General features: G+C 39.2%; 1 protein-coding gene across 13 annotated transcripts in view; it reads right to left on the bottom strand.

Moving 5' to 3' along the window:
* ELAVL2 (ELAV like RNA binding protein 2) overlaps window positions 1-26,060 on the bottom strand; it is a 201,184-nt gene that overhangs the window by 30,890 nt on the left and 144,234 nt on the right. For all 13 annotated transcript variants that reach the window (XM_053205029.1, XM_027039236.2, XM_053205030.1 and 10 more), the window contains one exon: window positions 8,652-8,755. In XM_053205029.1, the coding sequence (XP_053061004.1) occupies window positions 8,652-8,755 (104 nt within the window). The remainder of the gene's footprint in view (window positions 1-8,651; window positions 8,756-26,060) is intronic.

Genomic DNA, 26,060 nt, shown 5'->3' with positions numbered 1-26,060 from the left:
GCTGCCTTTCCTGCTGCTTGCCTGAGGGTCAGTGAGGGTCACTTCAAGACTCATTAGCAACCTCAGAACCTACGCAGGAAGGATTACACTTCCCAATTCCTGTGGGAGGAGGTAACCTGATACTAATGACCAGAAAACAGAGCATATTAGCATGATTTATTGATTTTTTTTTCCACCATCCGCTTCTCTATAACACAAGGTAACTACGGTAGTTTTAAATATCCAACAAAATCAAACTAACAAACTAAAACAGTGGGACTACTTACTTTGGAGTAAAAGCAGCTTTTTCATTCCTCCCCAACTAGATTTCTAAGATACCACTTTAATAGAGCAGGACATAAATCCAGGACTTGTGGCTCTTAAACCTTGATGCAGCATTCAAGGAGTTGTTCTCATTCGGGGTGGGGGGCACACAACTAGCAGATCGCTTGTACAGTTTTCAAAATAGAGCCCTCTCTCTCTTGGTTAATCACAAGTAGTACGTCAAGAAACTTCCAAAGTAAAACCCCCACAAGTCTGATGTCGTACTCAGGGCTTAGAACTGATGCTAAGGGCAACGACAGGAAAATCAGGCAGAGATGGGAGTAAAAGAAAATGGACCACACGTGCTTTTGTAAAGAGTCCACACAAACTTAAAGAATGACAAATGCACTTTCTGTAACTTTTAAACTAGCATCTAAGACTCACAAGAACTTACCAGAAAAAGATTCCTGTATGGGTCATCTCCTACAGAACAGAGATCCAGAGCGTTACTGTAATAGTAATTCTTTTACTCTCCAGTTACCATCAAAATACTTAAACCTATGTGATCCTGCCCATCTTCTAGACAGGACCTCCAGACACTAGTTTTATTCTCAAAGTGGGTGTCTGGCTATCTCCAGCATTCATCCTGACAGACAGCAGTTTTCTGGCCACTAGGAACAGCTCCAATTTCTCACATCTAACAGAGATCTGAGCCAGAAAGTCTCAAGACAGTAAAGGACCCAAATTAAAGTTCCCAAGACTATATTCCATTTGTAGTGTATCTATAACCTGGTTCCAAATGAAACACCTAAATGTCAAAAATATGAGGTGAAAAGAAAACAAGAAAAGCCACCAGCATCAGCCAATGTGTCCCTTGTGGTACTGTTAGCTATAAGGTGTTTGAACAAGTCCCTTAACCTGAGCTGCATCTCATTGGTCAGAGGGAGTATTTGCCTACAGGAATATTGCTTTTGCTTAAGTCCAGTCAAGTAACAGGATAAAAGTCCTATGCAACTACTATAAAAAGCAGATAGAGCAAGGAATTGAGGGACCCTTTTTCGGAAGTTAGCATATCAGTCTGTGCTGACAGCCTGCTTCAGATTCTGTGTCTCCCTCTCTCTCTGCTCCTCCCCCACTCACACTCTGTCTCTCTCTCAAAAATAAATAAACATTAAAAAAAACAAAATAAAAAAAAAGAAGTTACCGTATCTGTCTTAACCTCTCAAGCTAGCTTGGTAGAACAAACAGAAGCCACCAACCTACCTAGTACTACTTCTCCCAAGTCACAAATAAAAAGCGACAAAAGCCCTACCCTACCCTTTAAAAGCAGAAAAGATAAGCAGACAAGTGTTAACAGTGCTTTGCAGAAATGCCTTTGCTGATGCACATTTATGAAACAGGCAGAAAAGGTAGAAGCTTGAATAATAAAAGGATCTATAAACTCACTCCTAAGAAAGTTGGGTTCAGTCAACTGCCCAGACGCTCCCCACCATCCCATCTGTGGTTCACAAGCAGGTAAGGGCAGGAAGCAAGCTGAGACAGTGCTACCAGAAACCCTCCTCCTCACCCATCACTCTGTGCAGGCTCAGCCTTTGTGCCAACAATTGTCCAAAAATGTCTACGGAAAAGCAGTTCAGATAATGCCAAGTTACTGCCCTCTGGGAATTTCCAACTGTCTCAATACCACTTTGGAGGGAGCCTTGAAGGAGCAGGAGTGACACAAATAGGCCTGAGTTGGGACAATGAAGTTTTGGACTATCCTAGGCCACCTACCCACACTCTTGAGGCTACCCAAGATAAGTAACAACCTATAGTGGCTTTTTTGTGTGTAAATAAATAAATAAATTCACAGCTCACAATGGAGTATTCTGCAAACACATGACAGGCATTATACAAATAATACCTTATTAAAAAATCTTACTCATTTCAAATAAGGGCTGTGTATACTCAGCTCAATATAGATATAAGAATTTTATTTAAATGTATTGAAAAGTTTCTGATGATCAGATGTAGCAATATACTATTAAAACTCAGCACACGGCTCTAGAAATTTCCAGACCATGGGTTAACAATGAAGTTATAATACATTCAGTCTTTATTTTTAAAAAGGCAAAGAAATCATTTACTCAGCTTCCATTTTTGCTTCCACTCCTGCGATGTACTTTTTCCACTTTTTTTATCCCTCCACAAACTAAAGTCTGACCAGCCAAATAATAATTTAAGTTAACATCTCCAAAGTTGTCAGTTAATTTGAGGCCTGTCCTTCAGACTATTACTTGCAAATTTTCCAAATCTAGTCAAGGTAAAAAGATAAATGATGATCTATATGCAGCAGCATGAAATAAGGGATACCTTGGGGTGCCTGGTGGCTCAGTTGGTTAAACGTCCGACTTCAGCTCGGATCATGATCTTGCAGCCTGTGAGTTCGAGCCCCCCATCAGGCCCTGTGCTGACAGCTCAGAGCCTGGAGCCTGCTTCGGATTGTGTCTCCCTCCCTCCCTCTTTGCCCCTCCCCTGCTTGTTTTCTCTGTCTGTCTCTCTCTCTTTTCTCTCAAAAAAATAAACATAAAAAAGAAAGAAGGGATACCTTATAGGAGATGCTTTTACAAGTTTGTAAAGCCCACCCTTCTCCTACAAACATCTACACTTTGTACCTACACAGAAAACACAACAAACTACGTAAGCTGAAAGAATACTAGCATAGCCTGAGATGCTCAGAGATGTGGAGTCTGTACTAGAGAGACCTTCCCTTCATAACAAATACTTAAGTCCAATCCATTGTTGCTCTGCTCAAAACACTTTGGTGGTTCTCCCTCACCTACACTATAAAACCCTGGCACGGCACACCTGCCTTTAATAATCCCCAGATGCTCTCTGCTCCTTTATGCATTCCTCCCCCTGCTCACTGCTCTCCCTAATTCTAAGTGGTTCCCCTAACAGCTGCTTTCAAACTTCCCTACAAAAGCACGAACTCTCAGCATTACTGCCATTTGAAACCCACTGGTCTCAAATACCCCAGAATGATGCTGTAGATCTCTTAGCGGAGCACCTACCAGGTGGCAAGCCTAACGTCACTTGTTTCCACATCCATGCCCTTTCCTTCTCTAAAGCGTGGAGCTGATTTACGCATTTCCTAACGGGCAGAATTAAACTTCATAAAGGAATGGGTTATAATGGTAAGAATCAATCCCTTCCCCCATAAGTCTGGACCAAATAGAGGGCTAGGTGATGTGGAGAATTGTTTCCCCACACAAATTTTACTGTGGCTGCAAAAATTTTCAACAACCACAAAGAGAAAGTATTAACATGTTGTCTCTTCCGGATGGGGTGCTGCATTTCACCACTAAATCATTCAATGATAACCATGAGTTGACTAAAAATCTATTAAGTAGCTACACCTTTTTGTAATATGCAATTTGGTAGGCTATGGAAAGTTAAAAAAAAAGGGGGTGGCAGATAATAAACATTCTCAAGATGAACTAGTTTTACAGATAAAATGGAAACCTGAATGATTACTGTCCAAGATCACACAGCCAGTTAAATCATGTTATCAATGTCCTGAGAGAGTAAACTTTCAGAAGTGTGGTTCTATATTCTTCCTATATTAAGGAAATAGTTCATGCTAAACAAAGTCTGTGACCATGAGATGTACTGGGAAAAAGGATAGGCTAGTTAGGAAAAGGTATAAATGTAACAAGTAATTTAAAGCAACATGATGGCTTAGAATAAAGGTTTATTATCTTTACTTAATTGTTCTCTAACAAACTGAACACTTTAAGAAATGGATACTATTTGTACTTAGTATTTCAATTTTTATAAGTTTTTCCATATGCACTTAAGATGGTGGTTTGGTGATTTTAATACGAGAAATTTCACATTAATGATGTCAATTAACAACTTTTAAGCAAAGGTGAAATTTAGGCTGGCCTATGTCTGAACGATGAATCAAAAACAAATTTAGGCAGTTTTTTTCACGCTAGTAGTATTTCAAACAGAGATTCCCCCACCCCCACCCCAGTGGGGCAGAGAAGGCATGGATCTGTAGGGGAATCTATCAATAATAACAAAAGACTTCTATTCCTTGAGGTTAACAGCTCCCACTTTCAGAGAAACCTAGGGACTACCAAAGCTTCCTACACCCTTTGTAGGAGGGGAAAAGCTAGGAGTGACACTGAGGGGCAGGACCTCCATCACCTATTCACAGTACTTGCTGGGGGTGGAACGCATGTAAGATCTTTTGGAAATGAAGGATTTTACTCTGCTAATATGAATTTAAGTCTGATACCATTAACCTGGGCAAAAAATACATTTTCTCTGGGTGGGGGGAGAGGGCACGAGGACTGGCTTGAACCCATAAATGTTTCATACGCCAACTTAGATTTTATCAATACTAGAGACTCCCTAAAACCAAAATGAGTAGAGAATATGAAGACTGAACACACTAGTCACAACCACTGAGAACCCAAATGATCCACAGAACAAAAGGTGCCCATGGGGACCAGGACCAGAGGGCTCTTGATGAGATCCTCCCCCCAGCATACAATTTTTGACACTGTCATGAGGAGATTCCCGTCCCCCAGGGCTCAATTGTGCGTATACTACCTTTTCATTACTTTCCCTAAGATCAGAAGTTAAAAACATCTGGTCATCTTCACACTTCATTAACCATCCCAATATCAGGGACAACATGGACAGGCTTTATCATAACTGCCTCTGTGCAGCTCAGAGATGGTATGACATCACAGTAAGGTAAGCTGCCAAAACCTCGAACCAACCAAGGAAAAAAGTGACCCTTAGGAGAAGAGAATAACCACTTTGAAACTTTAACCTATGAATGCTGCTATTTTTAATAAAAATCTTTCTAACATAAGGTGAAGATATTAAGCTTTTCTAATTTCTAAGCCACACTTTTTAAGAAGTGAAGACGGTATGAACCACTTTTTACTCTGAATGTTCAGCTACCATTCAGCATGCTCAGGAGAATTATCCACAAGACAATTTTCAAGATAAAAGACGAAAACAAACTGAACTTAGCATGCAAAAATACCAATATTTAGAGAACCCACCTATTCAGAAAAGGTACATTTTGGTGGCTCCTAAGTGTTAGGCCTTAGACTTGCTGTCACAAATTACCTGGAGAACATATTAAAAAGCAGATCCTTGCATCTCACCTCTGGACACTGATCCAGAAATCTGAGGTGGGCCCCAGAATATGTATTTCTAACCACTTTTCCTTGTGATTCTGATGCAAACAAGTTCAGGAACAACTGCTTTAGGATTTCACAGTGCCTGAGGTGCTTCACTCACTACAAAAATACTTAATATTTGTCATGTATTCAACACACCATCCGTCTATTGTACAAAACCTTACTCGGCTAATGCTATTAGGGAGCCCCAGGAGAAACTACTAAATGAACCACCTTCCACGGCACTTGATTTCAGTTTCAATATTCCAATTACTAGGAATTCTACCAAATGCATACTAAATACTAGGTATCTTGGAAGACTTAACTTGAGGAGCACACAAACATTTGTACACTTGCATATGACGTATGTATTAGTCTACTGCAGCCGTCTGAAGGGAGTTTTGCCACATTAAATATAAGAGTTTTGTCTTCAAAAGCCCTGTCTTAGCTAAACTCTATGAGCACTAAGGTCTCAACTCTTTTTACTGGAGGCATGCCCAGGTAGGCAGAGGCTGAACGAGGAACTTCAGATGGGCTCCAATAGATAGGGAGGCTGCTATTCAACTAAGGTAAGTGGGAAAGGGTATGCCAGGAAGCAAGGCCTACAGGAGCATACGTGCAGAGCCTGAGACGATGATCACGTGCCAGAGAAGAGCCAGTCTGACTACTGCGGAAAGCAGTAACAACAACAGTCAACTCCAAAGTCAAATCAAATGATAAGGTAAAAGATTAGGGAGATACAAGAGAAGTTTGAGAAGTAACATGAAGAAAGTGCTGTTTTGTGTTTTTTTGTTTTTTTTTTTTAAGTTTAGTCCAATAACCACTACCAGGATAGACTGGAAGAAGGGTAAAAAGGCCAATTTATGGAATGGTATCTCAGGAAATGGAAAGGTATATACATGCAGCTTCTAAAAGGTACTTAAAACAGCAAACATGTGAGAAAAAAAAAAACTGGCTCAAGATCTTGTGTAAGAACACGAAACATGTCTAATTGAAAATAAGACAAAAAACACACAAAGAACAGACAAAAATGGTGCTCTTTAGTTCTGGAAAATGGTCTGCTTTGCCTCTCAGAGAAATCTGGGCCAAATTGAGGATACCAGCTGTTATCTGATATTTTTACAGGAACCGAATGGGGGTGGGGAAAAAAGGAGCCTGCTGCTTCCCCACCACTCCCACCCCCATTTCAGAAAATCAGAAGAGAAGTAGCAGATGTCACAGTTTAAAAGCCACAAGGCATTACTGTCCTTTCTTCCGCATATTCTGCCTGGGCAGCTGGGCCCTGAAGAGAAAGCTGGGCAATGGGCAGTGAGGAAGCAGCCATCATCAATGGTCTCCTTGCAAGCCACGGAAACTACTGCAGAAGAACTTACAGCTAAAGAACTGACTCACTAAAATAAGGATGATTATTTCTGGAATGGAGAAAAGGGTATGTTCAGGAACGAGCCACCCCAACCATCCCTTCCAATTTCTTCGTAACCACAACTCAGGACGTCAACACTAAGATAAATTAGCAGCAATTCTGGAAATCAACTTAAAATGGGGAGGCCTTCAAAAATCCACAGAACAGAGAACACACAAAACAATCTGAAAATAACTGGATATCAGATTTTTTTTAACAGCATTTGATTATTACCTAATAGTAATAATGTGGGGCACCTGGGTGGCTCAGTCAGTTAAACAGCCACCTATTGACTTCAGCTTAGGTCATAAACTCACGGTTCACGGATTCAAGTTCGGCTCTGCACTGACAGTGAGGAGTCTGCTTGGGATTCTCCGCAACCCCCCTTGCTTTTCCCCCATGCTCACAGACTCTCAAAAATAAAATAATAAAAAAAAATTTTTTAAAGAGAAACATGTAGAATTCTTGGACATCTTACATCCAAGTATATTTGGGAGCTACCCCATACAGTTCCCTTTAGATAAGACAGAGCTGGGAGGCATTCTTCCTACAGGCCAATAAAGAAAGAGATGTCAAAACTACCTAGAGCTAATGAATTACTTTAGTTAAAATTCTGAGAGAAGCAACTTTTAAGCACAAAGATGACACTGCATTTCCAGATTTTTGAAAAAATGAGCAGAATCTAGACAAGTCTATAAGTAAGATGGATGCCACAGTCAGCCTTGACTAACTTACCCTCACCACTTCAGGCTATTGTCTGAGCTGACTTCTTAAATCAAGGGTGGGAAATAGGTTCCAACTTGAGTCAACTGACAGAGGTTGTCTGGAACACTATTTTGAAAAATATTTGGGAGCCACATCTAGACTGAGTGGAGAAAGACTGCCATGATTGATTGGCAATGTCTGCACTGGGCAGGAGAGGGGAAATTGATGGCACGTGCACTAAGCGTTTGCCAGAAGCAACATCCCTTTTATTCTGTAAAGGAAAAGAAATCTATACTGCAAACTGGATTAAATTCTTATCCAGATACAATCTACATTGGCATTTCAAAAATTCACAAAAGTGGGAAAATATCCACAAATTATTTACCATTTGTCTTGAAAAGAAAAATGTAACAGGAAAAATAACCTGTGTGGCAAGTAAGCTCATCTAGTCAGTCTCCTCAAAGTCAGAGCAGAGTCAAACTACAGCCCAAGGACTACACCCAGCCTGCCAGCTGTTTTTTTATGACCATGAGCTAAGAATGATTTTTATATGTTTCAATGACTGGGACAAAAGAAAAAGACTATTTTGTGACACATGAACAGTACATGAAATTCAAGTTTCAGCTTCCACAAATAAAATTTTATAAGATCACAGTCACATCTGTTTGTTCACATTGTTATTGGCTATGGCTGCTCTCACACAAGGGCAGAGTTGAGAAGTTGTGACAAAGACTATATGACCCACAAAGCCTAACATAGTTACTACATGGCCCTTTAGAGAACAACTCTGCCAACCCCTGAGCTCAAAGAGCTGGTCTAAGGTTTCCCCAAGTTATATGGCAAGTAATTCACTATAAAGGAAGGAGACTTAATTCAGCAGGCTTCACAAAGTACTTAGCTAAGAAAGTTGCTGCTGCCGCCTTGTTAATAAGGAGTGATTACATGAAGTCCTCGTGAACAGGTTCCCCCGTCATGCAACAAACAAAAAATTCTGCTATGCCTCCCAGAGAAGTGTCTATGTGGGCACAAAATGAATAAAGGAAAGAACTACACGAAGACTTCAATGGTTTTTAATCTCTGTTCTGCAGGTAGGTATGAAGAAAACTGAAACATACTTTTATTGTTTTGGTTTGAAGTCTCAATCCATTCAGGGTGTTGATAGCTTTCTCTGCATCCTTAGGGTCAATGTAGTTCACAAAGCCATATCCCAAGCTCTGCCCTAATGAAAGGGAAGGAGAAAAAGGCATACATTAGTTCTACACCACTGATGCCAGCGATCCACTCTCATTTTGGTATATGGTCTTGTCATTAACACCAGCACATTTTCTCAATAGTAAAAAGAAGTCTACGTTAATTCTTCTAGAAATATACACGTGTTTTTTTTCATCTCCTGTCTACTACATTTGCAAGTTTAAACATCAGTTAGAACTCAGCAAGCTGTGCATTTAAAGTGCACACGCGCGCACACACACACACCTCCAAAGCATTCCATCAAACATGTCCTGCCTGAGCCAGAGCACCCAGCAGCAAATGCAACGTTCAGCTTCAGAGACTGTGGGTGCAAGTCTCTGCCGAGCTGCTGAGTGGGTTTCACGGGCATGACTTATTCAGTTTCGTTTTCTTTACCCAAAAAATGGGAAGGCGTCACACATCAACCAAGAATCTGTCAGTGTTCTGTACTTTGTACCCTGGCAAATTTACAGCCTTTACCAAATACCATTATTTCCATTTAAAAAGTGAAGAATCGTGTGTGCACATGGACATTTATTTTATAGGAGGGCCTCTTCAAATAAACTGAATCTATTTTTCTAAAAAAGATTTGATGACCTAGATAAGGAATACAGGGAAATCTGAAGATTTACACGGAGAACATCCAAGCCAGTAAGAACAATGAGAACATGTAGGAAGGGAAGAAAGTATAAACAAAAATAATAAAACACAGTTACTCAAGTAAGAGCTGCTTAAAAATCTTGTTTTTCCCTATCATCTGAGGTCTCTAACTCCTGGCTCAATGATGTCCTAACTCAAAAAAAAAAAAAAAAAAAAAAAAGGAAGGTATTCAAGAGGCTGGAATCAATGGAATGCACAGGTAAGTAAAGCCAATCTGAAAGGTCTCAATTTTTCAACTACGGGAAAGTTTCACAGTTTCAAAAAAATGCTACAGTAGAGTAGGTAACAACAGTGGACATAAGAAAGGTTTAGTCTATTAAAAGTTAAACCAAACGAATTGAGGGTTTCCAGGAAGATGTTCGGTAAAGGTCCAAATACTTTTTATTAAGTATCACTTCTGTATGAATTTCACAGCAAACTAAGGGATCTTCGTCCTTGATGGGGCACTTTAGGCACATGTGGTTATGAATACAGGTATTTAGGACAGCCACTCCAGTTATCCAAATGTGGTTCCCTAGAACTATATAAAAAAGAGAGAGAACACTAAATACAGTACCTAAGAACTATGAAAACTTGTAATTATATTTTGGGACCACTATCAGAATTTGGGTGTTGTACAATACCCACAACTAATATGTCAGTTTACCTCAATAAAAAAAAAAATTGGGGTAATCATTGCTAAAGTATCCCTCTAATCAAACTGCATTTTTTCCCTGTTTTTAAAAAAAGAGGGTGAAGGGGGTTCCTGGGGGGCTCAGTCTGTTAAGTGTCCAACTCTTGATTTCAGCTCAGGTCATGATCTCAGTTTCCTGAGATTAAGTGAGCCCTGCATTGGGCTCTACACAGCGCAGAACTTGCTTGAGATTCTCACTCTCTCTGCCCCTCCCCTGCTCACACTCTCTTGGTCATTCTCAAAAATAAATAATAAATAAAAAACTTAAAAAAAAAAAAAAAGGTGAGGGATGAGCTAAAACTAATTCATTATTTTTTTTCTCACAATAATCACAGAAGTTTTGTTTTACTCACAGGTCTATTTTTAAAAAGTTCCATGTGAAGCCACTGTATTTTAAGCATTCATCCTTTTACTAATTTGACATTTACCATGTGTCTATAGCATGCATAGTGCCCTCTTAGAAAATGTGCTGCAGCTCTATTGTCAAATGGGATGAACATGAAAGCTGCTCAAGGAAGCAGTTAAGATGGAAAGAACATGGGCTTTGGAAACAGACACACAGGAGTTCTAAGCTTGCCTCTGCTGTTTATTAGCTATGTGACTTTGAAGAAGGCTACTTAACTTCTCTGAGCCATTACTTCCTAAATTCTAAAATGAGGATAGTAATTTCTATCCAACAAGGCTGGTGAGGCAGTGATGAAAATGTTCCCTACTGTTGGAAGTAGATCATTTTAGTCAAAAGATAAAGGAAAAATAACATGTATCTACTACATGTTAAGGAGTTTCCACGTATTCTTTCAAAATTAAATCAAGAAGATGCTACAAATATAATGGGGAAAAGAAAGGCAGGCCAAACATTGTGCAGTTTTGTCACATTGCTATTCTATAACTAAACAGGTCAAATAATCAATTATACCAACGTTAAGAGTCTATTTCTCCTATCTCCTGACACTATCCTCACACCTGCATTTAAATAGCCTCTAATCAAAGTGCTTTTTCAACCCTGGTTGGACACTGAAATCATCTACAAAGCTTTGTGGCGGGGCGGGGGGGGGGGGGGGGGGGTGGGAAGCAAACAGATGCCTAAATCCTATTCCCAAAGATTTTTACTTTATTAGTCTATTATGAAGCATTGGTAACAGGTTTAAAAAACCCTGGCGATTCTAACAAGCAGCCAAGTTTGAGAATCACAGTTTTAATGTGGGAGATAATCGGGGGCTACAAATCTGGCATCTGGGAAGCCCTGAGAGCGGCCACATGCTGAGGGGTCGGGGCATGGAAGAAACTTTGTGGGAGGACTGTTTTTACAGATCTGTTTTCAGGTGGAAGTGTTTCAGATGTCTTCCCTCTAAAACCTTCATTTTATCCAACACTTCAGAGAAACTGTTTCTTGGCCTGTGGGGTCACTCTCAGGCACAGCAGTAACTGCTGGAGGTGGGTCACCAGGGAAGGTAAGCCTGCCCTGCCAGTCCCTGCTTAGCTGTCTCCCAGGCTGGTTACTCCTAAGCACAAGGTAGGCACTCCCAACGTTTGCTAAATGAATGAGAAACACAGTGGTGTTACGTATTTAACCAAAGCTATTATCATCAACATCACATCAGATGGTCCATCCACTAAATGGGTCTTTGACCTGACCCCACACAGCAATCATGGCTAGCTGTAATGAGTCAGCCAAGTTTCTAGTACCTGTGAATTGACTACACTCAGAAAATATTTATCCCTAAATGACCTCTCTTCCACAAACAAAGTTTCTAATTTGCTCAGTGGCATTATCAGGAAGAGCACCCCCCATCAATTAGAATATGTTTGAAGTAAGCAAAATTTTACTTTTATTCTAAGGAAGATAATATGAAAGGAGAGATTTGCTGCAAAAAGGCTGCATTTCTAAATCCACTATAGTAGCTGAATTAGCATGTTGGCAGTGAAGTACAAGAGAGTTAGGAACTTCAGAGATTTTCATTTTAAAATATGTTAGTCAAGTCAGCAAATATTTATTGAATGCTTATAATAATTTAAAGCTTTCAAAGATGATACCAACATAGGCAAGACTCCCTCTAGTCTCATCTTTCAGCTATGTGGTATTTTACTATTTAATTTTAGCCTCACATTTATCATATGAGATACTCATTTTCCTCTCCTGTGAAGTAGATAGGAGGATATTTGAAGCTAGGCAACGTCAATCAGCTTCCTCAAATCAAAAAAGCAGGTAGGAAGTAAGGGTCAGGACTTGATTCCAGGACTCTCAAATGCTATGCTCTTCTCAGCTCAATTCACAGCTGGTTAATATATGAACCCAGACCACCTTCAATATGCATGAAGGGTAATGTTACCAGGCATTTTCTAACAGGGGTCTACCACAAAAACTGTTCTGAGACAGTTGCTCACTGTCTCAAATTCCTATACTTTATGTGCAAATATGTTTCTGTATGTATGAATTTCAATGCTATTATTCATTCCTATGACAAAGTAAATTGCCTCTTATTTATATAGTGACTACTTTACTTCAGGTTATCCTAAGTGAGTGCAGATTTCTATAAGGTAAAAGCAACACTGAGTCAAAATCAAGAAAAATTATTTAGCCTGGATCCACTTTTTCCACTCTTGTATTCATCAGCTAGTAACTAACAGTCATAAACCACCAGGGAAGGCATGGAAACCAAGCATCATTTATCCAGATCATCCAAATCTGGTTTTCAAATCATTCTGAATTTAGAATGTGCATATTGATAAACCCAAAACCAAGGATCATTTTCTTTAAAAATAAAAATTATAAAGCTCTACATTTAAATTCCAAGTATAAAAGCAACCCAGCGTGATTAGAACTGAACACAATGACAAAGCTAAGGCTCTCCCAAAAAATTCTTCAAGACAAATAAATCCTGTCTTTCAAGGCTAAAAAAACTTCTGGTAACTGGATATAAAGAATAACGTCAAAGCACTTGTCCCCAGCTATCTATACAAGCTACCTGTGGTCCCAAGGCTCTTATGGATTTTGGAACCATTAATCCAAGCCTTAGTCCTAACAGGGAAGAGAAGGATTCTAGAATTTCATTACAGAGGAAGTCATGTGAACAGTTATATGGCCTAAGACCTCCATGCATGTACTGAAAACTCTGGGTCAATACCACACTTCAGTCCATGCATTCTATACACTGTGTGTGCGAATGCCTTTTGTTTTGCATCCTCCTTTTTAACCTAACATACATGCCACAGAAGATCCCTTCTTCACAAGAGACAGAAAAATCACTTGTAAACTGCTCCCGGCATAAGGAGAACAGTTATAAACAGGCTCCTTAGAACCACAGTCAAGTGGTCTATAGCACAGAGCTGAAGCACTCCACAGGCCTCTGAATGGGACCGAGGCCCATCAAGAGCCACACGGGGATCAGAACAGGAAGAGGAAAACAGGAAGAGTCCTTTTAGTAACAAAATGCTGGTGGGAAACACAGTAAACTCCAATTTATCCCAAACTGTGCGTAATTCAAAGCAGCAGCCATTCCCTTGCCACCTACATTGCTTTTAATAGCATACTTTAATTAAAAATTTAATTGCATATTTTAATTAAAAATACACAATCTTCTGGACCCATTTAATTCAAAGGTCACTTTACTTAGTCTTTTCTATTTCAAATTACTACCAATGTGCAGAATATCAAATTACCCCCTCAGGTTTAAAGGTAAAGGTAATAGACCTCCGTAATTCTTGATTATAAAACCTGGTACATTAATTTTATCCAACCAATATTAAGTGAGACCCTTCTCAACATGGAACTGTGGAAAGTAAAATTCTGCATTAAAATAAGTCATCCTACACATTTCTCACCAACATTTAGAATTCATTTGTTCAACAATTATAGAAAGTCTACTTTTTGCTAGTCCCCAGGGACAAAAAGTTCCTCTTTATAAAACCTACATCCGCTAGGAGACAAAAGAACAAGCTCTACAGTGTATTAGAAGAAAATAAGGGCTAAGGAGAAAAAAAGGAGAGAGGAGAGTGTGGGGAAGAAGGTCAGGGACGCTATGTAAATGGAGTGGTCTCAGAGTGGGCCTCACCCTGAAGGTAACATCTGATCCAAGACCCAAAGGAAGTAATTCATAGTCTAACAGGAAAGCTGTGTAAATAGACCAGTTTGAGTGTAAGTTCTACCATAGGGGTATCGCATCCTGCCAGTTCTACCAGCTAAATCTGCCCCTCCTTCCCCCTCCTCTGATTAACACAGGTCCTTGTGTACTATTCTAACCCAGATTACTGCTACAATACTATAAGCAACCACCCTTTCCCTACACTCCTGTCAATTCCCAAACCAGTTGTCCTCCACCATGATGCTGTCCAGGTAATCTTTTTTTTTTTTTTTTTAAGTTTACTTATTTTGAGAGAGAGCAAGCAAGCAGACGAGGGACAGAGAAAGGGAGAGAGAGAGAATCCCAAGCAGGCTCTGCACTGTTAATGCAGAGCCTGACGCAGGGCTTGAACCCATGAACCATGAGATCATGGCCTGAGCCAAAGTCAGGAGTTGGACACTTAACCAACTGAACCACCCACGCGCCCCCAGATGGATCTTCCTCAAAGACAAATCCAATTATGCTCTGGTTTCCAAGGTCATCATCGGCTTCTTGCGAACTTCTACTTCACACATACCCTAAAATGGACATTCAGTTCCCTGCGCACATCTCTAACTGGCCAACTCCCACATATCCTTTGAGACTTTCTCTAAGACCCTTTTCCTGACACAACTTGCCCCACTCCCAATACACACTGTTCAATCCTCCTCAGTCCTTCCACAGCCCTTATATTATATACCTTTATCTTAGTACACATGGGTAGTGAGTCAATTTGGATACCTCCCCACCCGAACCCCCACTAAACTGTTGAGCAAGGGCAAGCCACACAGAAAAACCTAGCACAGATTATTAATTACATGTTCACTGAACAAATGAACGAGCTAATGAACAAAGAAACAGCTGTCTGCCTTTCACGAACTTAGGTTTAGAGGAGAGATGCCCTGCTGCCCATGTCCCTACATTGTTCCAGATGGATTACAGAACAAAGGTGCTCAAATGTTACAGTGTTCTGTCCTTACAAGGGAGCGATGCAAGATATTTTTTTAAATAGTTCAAGTAAGATTTCTCATGAAAAATTTCTACAAATACCTTTTAAATGAAATCTCAATTTTAAAAAATAATGTCACCTACAGTAATTTGATAGATTTACATAAATCTGTTTCACAAATCTAAGTATGAATTATGGGATGTCAGCATATAATTTTGTTGAAAGTGCTTTTTCACTAATATAATTAAGTCTGCCGAGACTATTCATGTATAAGTCAAATAAAATGCAGAGTGAATTCTGTAAAAACCTGGTAGTTGAATCAACAATAAAAGGTGACTACACTGATTGATGTGTATCTATTATTTCATTTAGAGCAGTAGCAATGTTTTATGAAATAAAAAAGGACAAAAGCAGCATGAATCTTTTCTAAACCTCACAGTTAGCAGAAACAGGTCACTATGGTCCTCTCTGACAAGCAAGACTATTTACAATCTAAGGTTAAATAATGCAATAGTTTAAAAAAAAAAAAAAGGCAAATTGAAAAGATTCATTCTCCAAACACAGCCTCTATATAAAACTTCACCATTTAAAAAAAAAAAAAAGCAAATAATTTGAATTAGGAAAACAAGTTAATTCCGGGCAAGGGAGGAGGTGTGGGGGCAGGGAGGGCGGGGAAGGATTTTTTTTTTTTTTTTTTTTTAAAGACCCACCTACCCCTCCCTCCCCCAAACACACAATAAAGTTGCCAATGTGTTGTGTTTCTTCAGATGGACTTTCTGTTCTTGGGCATTGGTTATGTGTGTCTGTTCAGACAGGCTGTGCACTGCAACTCTGGCACCAAAGCAAGCAGCACCAGACTTTACAAAGGAGCTTTCTTAATATCTCAGATCTGATATGTAACAAAACCATGTGGACACCACACACATCAGGGTAAAGGTTTGAGAGGATCTTAGGAGAATGGAGGGATGCAACCCTTTCTAGTCACGTTTTTGCTCCAAATTTTAATTCATGACTTGGCCTGAGTCTCCTCAGATACAGCATGCCAGATGCAGCAAGACCTTTCATTTAAACACTCAACTAACTCAGGTCAAATTAAACAGGTCCTCCTCACTGCCCTCTAATGAGGAAGATCAAATTGTGAGGCAGAAGACTAGTGAGATCCTATTACTACAGAACACACGCCAGCCTCCCTGAAAGCTCAGAGCATTTTTACCAGCTTCCCAAAGGACATTACCAGGGATTAGCACAAGGAAGGAGAATTCAACCTAGAAAGCTCACATAATACAGAAAACAGATGGCTCATTCGGAGACTTATCTTCCACCCAAATGCTAATAAAGCTGGCCTAAGACTAAAATGACCCAATATTTTAAAATGGTTTTCTGGACTTCACAGATATGTTGAGATAAGACAGAAGAGTTTAAATTGTAACTTTTCTGCTGAAACCCAAGTTGTAAATAGTGATCATTTGGTAAATATTACCTAAGCAGCCTAATTCTAGAGGGAGCTGTTAACATCCCTAGCACCAAGGCATCTTCCTTTCAAGTTACTTTTAATGGCCATATCTGTCCACTGATTATGCAACTGGTAGAGCTCTATTTTCCTATGGTTCCAATCCCAGTAATTATGAATCTGCTGGCAATGCAGCGTGACCTTGCTTAAGTTGGTGAAACCCTGGATTCTTAATACATCACAATTTCAGACAACGTTAAGAACTCCCACACGATTCAGTCTTAGGCTATCGAGAACAGCAACAGCATATTAAATTCTTGAGTACTGCACATGGGTACTAAGATGTCTTTCGTCCAAGACCAGGAAAATTAAGGAAATATGATCTTTATCCAAAGTGGGGAAAAGAAACTAATTGCTCTAGCATATACAACTTAGGATAAGATTTTTACACTGGATGTTCCCCAACCAGAGACAGAGTGAGATATTGTAGCATCTCAACACCACAATTAAAACAAAAGCCAGTTCTCATCACTTACTGACAGCAATTAGTTGCTGTCAAAGAAAAATCAGCAGTCCTACCTTAAATACTGGAGCGGCCCCTGGCCCCATGATGAGAACAAAAATGGAAAAAGAAAAAAAGAAAACCCTTTGAGCTAAGGCTCAGAAAAACTGAAAACTATTTTCAGTTTAAGATCTAGGTCTGCTGCCATATTCTCATTACTTTGTTAATTATAATTAACTCTGTACACATTTCTTGTAATTAATTTTGTACACACACAGAGGCCTGTGTTATTTGCTTTATCTTGTGCTTTCTTAAAAGGCAATGGCATTATCCGAGCAAATATCATCTGAGATGAGGGCAAAAGAACTATACATCACAAAATATTGCTGGGGCAAAGAGAGAAACCAGTTAACAACAGCAGTAGTAAAAAGGGCATCTGCTGTTGCTTGCACTACCAGCTGGTGTCAATCTACACACGTGCATACACACATACACACACACACACACACACACACACACACACACACACACAGGTAAGCAGTCCATCAAAAAGCAGTACAGCTTCTTAATCTGTTTTTCTCTCTGTGTAAGACATTATTTTTTATTCTGATATTGCAAGGAAAAAATTTAAAGGTCCTAAAGCACTATAATTAACTCAGTGCCCTTTTTGAAACTGTGTCAAAGAATCTTGCAAATCACTATGGTGAGCTCCTGTTTTGTCCGGAACAAGGGGAAACATCAGTCTACAAATTCCACCACGTCCTCCTGATTAAAAAAGAAATCTTATTAGAGAAATATTTTCTTCTTGAACACATAATAATTTGTAAAATAAATAAATAAATATAAATAATAAATAAAATAAAATCTCTCATCCACAAAGGTTCACCAACCCAACCCTTCCCATTCGAAAAGCTCAGTTAAGTCTATGGGAAAGTCTGCTCCTACTTATCTAAGCTTTCTAGAAGCAAATAGTACCACTGCCTAATTATAAACTGCCATCAACTTATTAGTCTTACATTATACATATTCATATTTAATTCTCACAATAAAGCTCTGTACAGGTACATCTGTACCAATTTTATGATTATAAATTTAGAGGCCCAGAGATGCATATTAACTTGCTGAAAGGCACACAGCTAGCTGGTTGTTCAAAGCCAGGATTGACCTTTCTAAAGTCAGTCTTTCCAGCATACACTTAACCGCCTTCGGCCAAGTTTGGGAATAATACTGAAGCAGAGTGCTTTGCATTCAAAGTTCACAAGTTTTCAACTAGGATATTCAAAATCTCCAAATATACCTGCAATTTTTTTTTTGTTCTGTCATGTAATCGATTGACTAGAATTTCACCATTCTTTCTTAATCCATCAAGATTAAAAAGAAAAAAGAAAAAAGAAAGCCCTTAGAAAAAAAGAAAAAGAAAAAAAAGGAATGGCATCCTGCAGGTGCACAAACCATTTAAATCCTCAAAACAAATCCATCATTACAAAACAGATTAGAGATATCCACATTATAAAAAGATTCATTTAAAACAGGACTTGATTTGCATACTCTTTTTCCAGAAACTCAGAAAGCAATTCTTATGGCTAAAGCCAAACATGTTTGCTACTGCCAAAATTGTCTCCCACACAAGACACTTCTCTCGTCAGCAGATTGCATTAAAATGCTTTTATACGCACAGTGTGGTTTCCTAGCTAAAGAAAAGCAGGTGGGATCAATGCCACATGCTCTCTGCCCTCTTAAGATCTTTGCTCAAAAATTTAAAGCAAGACAGTAAACAAGGGAGATGCAGGCACCTAGTGAACATGAACACCTAATGGTTAATCACGGAGTTTCAGGCTCAACAAGGACAAACTTGCAAAAGATATATTTAGTTGACTGAAACACAGAAGAAGCTAAGAGTTTCTTGACAGAGAAATTAAGGAAATAGGCATATGGAGAAGAGCTAATGTGTAGAGAACAGAGGAGATGGTTGATCCAACGGCACAATGACTGAACAGCACGTGGGGTATGTAGAGGTAAGGAAGCCGACTGAGAGCAGAGCTGCCCCACACGAACGTCAGTAGTGACCACTACTGCAGCACCCACCAAGCAAGGAGGGACAATTAAGAAAGAGGAGAAAGAAACTGAGAAATGTAGGGAGGTTAACTTTGGGAGCCTGGAACAATCAGGACCTACAGATCTAGGATCAAGACCACCGAGGAAGAAGTTTTTGACAGTCCAGAAAAGGGATGTGACCCAAATCCCTTTCAGTCAAATCCCCAGAGATCTCTAAAAAAACAAAAGTTACAGGATAAAAACCCACAACCTCTTTCAAAAGGCCCTAAAACTGCCCCAGTCTGAATCAGATAACCTCCCATCTATTCCTTATTTTCCTATTCCACAAACCTTTTGCTCATGCTACCATTTTCTGAGCCTCTGCACCTCTACTCCTACCGTAGAGAGTAAAGCATGATCAACCCTTGAGGTGCCTGGGTGGCTCAGTCGGTTAAGCGGCCAACTTCAGCTCAGGTCATATCTCACAGTTCATGAGTTCGAGCCCCACATCAAGCCCTGCTGCCATCAGCACAGAGTCTTCTTCGTTTCAGATCCTCTGCCCCCCTTTCTCTCTGCCTCTCCCCTGCTTTTGTGCACTCTCTCTCAAAAATAAATAAATATTATGAAGGAGGAGGAGGAGGAGGAGGAGCATGATTAACCCATTCCAAGTCTCCTATCCTGAAAATTGAACTTTTGGAAAAATTACTCTCTTCTTTCAGTGGGCATTCCATAATAAGGGCCAGAAATGGAATCAAAGGCAACTCCTCCTACTCAACAGCTCAGTACTTCTATGGCATAACTTCTCACCTTCATAAGAGTAACAAGAGACCAGGAACCTCCTGAACCTTAATACTCAGCGCTTAACACAGAGTACCAACCCAACAGCCTCTCCAATATATTCGTTCACTATGCACCTCATAGATACAGAAAACCCCACCCACCAGAGAGCAAAACCAAACATGACTACCCAGGCAACTCTTAATAATTTTCTAAGCCCTCTTCTACACAGCTGTAAAATACATATACCTGAATTCCACTCCCCCCAGTTTAGCTGCTCTTATGAATGGACAGAAAGTGTTACTAATTACCATAAATGAATACAAAAGTGTTAAACCTTATTTTGAAATTTTGTGCAGCTATCACAAGGTTATACAGGACTTCTGAATGCATACACGCACATACCTAAGTCCTACACGTATAAACAGTAAAACAGAAAAAAAAGAGAAAGGGGATAAGGCTAGATCATTTAGAAGGGGACCCTGGATAGCATCACATCATCGGGGGGGGGGGGGGGAGGGAGTTTCAAATAAAGTAAAAACACGGATCATTTCACCTTATCTATATCATTGATCAAGTATCCACAATATATGTAACAAGGCTTTCACTCAGGGACAACTCTCCACTTTACTTCATTTTATTTCAAAAACAAAGACCATAATTAAATTAGAGATATTTTTAGCAAAGACAAAGGAAGTAAAATTCCAAAGGACATCCATTGTCCCCAAGTGACACAAAGATTTAGGTATAAATAACATGTGATTTTCTTTCTCTTTGTACAGCACATTTTGTTTAGTTTATATTTAATAAAGGCAGGTTTTCAAGAGGATATGAGGAACATGTTTTTGTTTTTCCCTCTCCCTCTCAATTTAAAATAGTCACATAAAAGCACTAATTTTTATACTTAGGAACCCCCAAACAGACCAATTGTGTTTGGTCAGGTTCAGATATAAATGCTGACTATAAAGAAAACTTATTTAAATACTGCAAACACAGCTTCAAGGACCTCAAGAAAGCCCTCTCTGAAGCAGTAAGGAGAAAAGAATCCCAATACAACATAATCTGTAGAGGAAGCCCAGTAGTACGATGTCAAAGTTTAAAGGCTACAGATCAGATGGGAATGATGGCTACAAATTAAGTCAACGAGGTACCAGACAAAAATATCCATTTTGTTTTTGCTAAGGGACAGCTACGAAACAGCAAACCACTCTGAGACCATAGGGCAATTTGCCTGCCAATTAACAGATGGCTTCTAAAAAGAAATACAAATGGTCTGGCTCCCATGATTGCCACATTCATATCACACATAGCATCTCTGACAAAATAACCTAGTTTAAAAGTTGAAAAGAGGAACTATTGTAATCCTCCAAATTTAAAAGTCACATGAACACTTTACACGGCAAATGCTTAAAAGATTTTGTTTAGACAATGCCTCATTAGCACACAAAAGTGATGTGGTACTGTCCACATCAGCATCACAGTAAATGCACCACAATACTGACCTGGAGAAGCACAGAGGCTTCTCTCTCACCACTGACTAGAAAGTGCACTGAAAATGAAATATCCAAGTCATATACTCCACAACTTAGTATATCTGACTATTGCTGCTAACTCTGGATACAATTTCCCCACGAAACAGGAAAAATCTAAACATGAAAATAATCTTCTTAGATCACTGTCGTTTTATTGTCTCAAGTACCCATGAACCTGTAAGCAGGATGGTGGGGAAAAGAATTTTAGGGTACTTGGCTGGCCTGGTCAAAGGGCACGTGACTCTTGATCTCAGGGTCATGAGTTCAAGTCCCATGTTGAGTGCAGAGATTACTAAAAAAAATTAAAGAAATGAAAAGTACCTAAACTAATTCATTTTAAGGACTTTTAAAATGATGCTTTCTTTCATCTGCTATTACAGAAGTTACTTGAATACATATCTGAAGTTTGTTCACATATCGGAGGCTCATTCTTGGGGAAAATGCTGTGTTTTTATGGCACCAGATTAAATATTAAGCACCATCTGATGTGGGAAGCAACTTCTACAGACAGAACTTATAGGCTATTTGGGTCACATCATACAGCAACTCTGTAAACCCATTTCAAGAGAAGGGCAAAGACCAGTGGCAAAAGTTTTCTCATTCAGAAAAATCCATCTTTTTGCCAGAAAGTGTCCCCTGAAGAAAAAGGGGGCTAAGAGCGTAAGGCCTCCCTGCTAACTAAACCCTAAGATGTAGATGTGTTAAATGATACCTCATCTGTGAATAAAGCTGGGCTAAAGGGACTCTAATGTTCACCCCCTGTGATTCTACCATCCACCTTGCCCTTGTCAAGTTAAGTTACACAAATGTATTCATACCAGAACATTCCAGTCAGTCATGTTAAAGAGCCTCCTACGCTGTAAAGTGCTATACAAAATGCCAGGTATTCAATTATAAGTACACCACTCAAATGAAGATTTCACTAAACACTAGTCTTTCAGCTCATTCCAATATTCAATAGCCTTTAGTGTTAAGGAGTTTTCTTAGGTGGTTGCTGATAATTTCTTCCTTGCTATTTATAAAAAAAAAAAAAGGAGGCGATTAAATGGTTATATATCGTAAACTAATCTCCTTTATTTCAGTAAAACTTGAAAAATCTTATGCATTGTGCCAGATCACTTACTCAGTAGTCAAACCCTATCCCCAAACAAATCCATAAATTAAGGGCTTATACTAGTTGTCCTCATGAACACCAACATTATTAAGGTATTCCACTTATATCTAGATTACCAATGTTATCATCCTCAAACCAGAATATTTCCTAGCAAGAAAACACAGGGACACATGGGTGGTTCAGTCACTTAAGTGTCTGACTTCAGCTCAGGTCATGATCTTGCAGTTCACAAGTTCAAGTCCTGGGTCAGGCTCTGTGCTGACAGCTCAGAGCCTGAAGCACGTTTCAGATTCAGTGTCTCCCTCTCTCTGCCCCTCCCCCGCTCACATTCTGTCTCCCTTTCAAAACTAAATAAACATTAAAATACACACACACACACAGATACGAATCTCTTTAACCCAAAACCTTCTATACTGTATCTGGGTTCTGGATCTCTGCTCTTCTCTAAAAGAATTACATCTGAGACTAAAAGGAAGTAGAACTTATACAGTGTTTAAAAAACTCTATCTTCTACACACAGTTGTAAGTTATAAAGGTGTAAAAACTACAGATACCTCTGAGATCAGCTGAGATTCAGATAAAGTTTGACTCTAAACAGCATTCTTCTAAAGAAAGAGAGAGGGACACATTCTTTTTCGTAAGCCTCCAGAATATGAAAGATTAAACATACGATTAAAAATTTCAATTATGCTATTCCATGCTACTTGCACATCTTCATTTTTAGCCCTTGCACTCTTAAAACATGGAAATTAACCCAGAATTTCTTTTCCTTCCCAGCAATTCTCAAGGCTTTTGATTGAATATCCAGAAACAAAAACTAAAGGTTAATCACAGTGATAACTACATTAGCTATCAAATCTTATCAAATGATTGCCCACCAATTTAAAATCTTACATTACGGTCAGACATAATGACTTGCCTCTTGCCCCAAGACCTTGGATTCCATTATTCCTCACAGAGCTAACCTGTCCCTTTGCTTCCATTCTGTCATTTTCATCTATGTTAAAACAGGTAAAGCAAAATTCCAAAGGAAACACAAAGTGACCAGGAGCTACATGAGACTATTACCGTCCCCAAAGCAACTGTTTTCGCTGAATGTAGAATCTACAGGCTAATGAAGGTGTAATTCAAAGGCTTTCCATATCATTTCCTAAAACCTAGTGATACCCTGGCCACGCCATCCCCCTCCCAAACTCCATGCCATGTTTCCACTTAAAGCTACTTGAACAGATATCCCATTGTAATCCTTTAAGCTTACATAAATATCTTAACAGGTTGCAGGGTGAGAACATAAAACCAACTGGATATTCTTTCAAACAATTACAGTCAACAACTCTGCATCAGTAACTAGTGAAAAAATAAAAGTAATATAAAAAAGAAAAAGATAAAAACAGTTATTTGATCTTTTCAAAGAAAACTGAAGACTGCCCCCAAACCATTCATACTGATGATATGTCCCACAGACTCCCTGGGAGAACTGATTTAACACACTATAACCAGCCTACTCAATACATTTTAAAGTAGATGAAAAGCAAACTATTAATTCCTTTCAGAGGTATGAAAAAAGCTCTCAGGAACCAGTACCAGGGTTAGGAAAAAGGATTCAGAAAACAGTGCCTTGGAGGCCACTGTGTTATTGACCCGGTGGCTCCTTAAGACTGGATTTAAAGCATCAAAATGTGGGGAAGTAAAATTGTTCCCTCAGGCTCCAGTGACCTTGAATACAATGAAATGACTCAGGTTTGCCTGTTTACATACTGCTGTGCCTCCTTTAAACCTTACTTTAAAAGGAGAATTTGACTCTCTCAGGATAAAGCCCAAAGGTCAAACAGGTTGTGGAGAGTCAAGGACATCACCGCAACTAGTCTACAAAGTAAAAAAAATAAAGAGATCACCTCAAATGCAAAAATGCAAATTTCTGTTGAGCTGGACAGGAGGTTGGGGGTGGATTACAGGACTTGTGAGCCATATACACTCCCCCTTCAAAACCAAAGCATTATGTAGAAAACAGAGTTCCAACAAAAAGTACAATGATGAGAAAAGAACTCATTAAGAGCTAAAAATAAACTCTAATTCACAATATGCATACGGATTTAACAAAAAAAGGAAAACACGATGTAAAATTGCATCTGCTAAGTTAACTGTGCCCTCGTGGAAATCGCCACCCCCCTTACACAAACTGAAATCTGTAAAGTCTGTGGCGACTGAATAAAAGCAAGGCTTTAAATGTTTTCAATGAATATTCCAACAAAGAGAAAACAAAGAGATAGCAATTTTTTGTCTTAAAGTCCTCTGATCTGCTAACACTATAGGAATACTGGCTTCTTAACATTCAAACATACAGGTCTCTGCATTTCCCTACCTGAACGTCTTATTTTATGAAATCAGAGTATCTGGTAATAGTGTTTACAACTGATATTAAAGGGGTACTAATTTTAGGGAAGAAGATGTCCATAAAAGTGAAAATAAGGCTCAGTTACTTTTTATCTAACCAGTGCCTCATGACTCAATTTAACAACTTGCTAACCTTCCACGCTAGTAATAGACCACTGGGGAAGCTCAGCGAGAGTAGCTTCATATTTTAAGTTAAGCTCATTCATTCTGAATAACACGCACACAATAACACACAGAGCAATAACTCCACACTCCATCACTCTAGTTCATGGAGACTGATGTAGTATCATGAATCCTCTTTCTGGGCTCCCAAGTCTTGCCTTGAACTTCCTTTTCCCACTTTGTCCCACCCCTAGAAAATCAATTATCTTGTTCAAATCAGTTCAAATTATCTTGTTCAAATCAGAAAGTGAAGAACAAGACATTAGCTTTGGATTCTTCTTCCCATGTGATGTCTGAGAAATCATAAGACTTCAGATCTCTCTGAAGATTTTTTTCAAAAATTGTTTTACCTAAGGAAAAACAGTCTGCAACTGTCATATAAGTGAATGTGTATTAACTGGTAAGAAGGAGACAAGAGAAAGAGTATGCCTGTATGCTACCCACTCTATAAGAAACTCAACTTGAGGCAAATGGCTCACATAAGGCTACATTATGTGGCTAGACTAGTAAGTGGCTAGACTAGGATATGGACTCAGTGTACCGTGCTCTTTCTAAACTAACACTTCTAAAATAGCCTCATTAGGCCAACTCCCTAGCTGGGGAGTAGCAGGCATTTTGTTTCAATGTTAATCCTGAGAACTTGATCCCAAGCTAAGCAAATAACAACCCTAGTGTACATAGGGGTTTGGTAAATCCTATTACCACTGCATTCAAGTCCATTTCACAAGGAAAGATACAAAGGAAGGCAATGAACACAGTTTAAATTGAATACTTCCATCTTGCATCCCCCCGTGCCTCAACCCCCTTGTGAAGGAGGTATACAGCATAAGAATCTTTGCTCTTATTTGGAACAATGTAGAATGATCGCCCCTCAATGAACTAAATATGATATACAACATAAGGTTGAGTAGTTGGATCACAAAAAGATCGTTTTAACTGAGATCTGT

This window comes from Acinonyx jubatus, chromosome D4 (assembly GCF_027475565.1).
Source record: "Acinonyx jubatus isolate Ajub_Pintada_27869175 chromosome D4, VMU_Ajub_asm_v1.0, whole genome shotgun sequence".
NCBI classification, from domain to species: domain Eukaryota; kingdom Metazoa; phylum Chordata; class Mammalia; order Carnivora; family Felidae; genus Acinonyx; species Acinonyx jubatus.
Note: the sequence above shows the minus strand (reverse complement) of the source record. Positions and strands in the feature narration are given on the sequence as shown.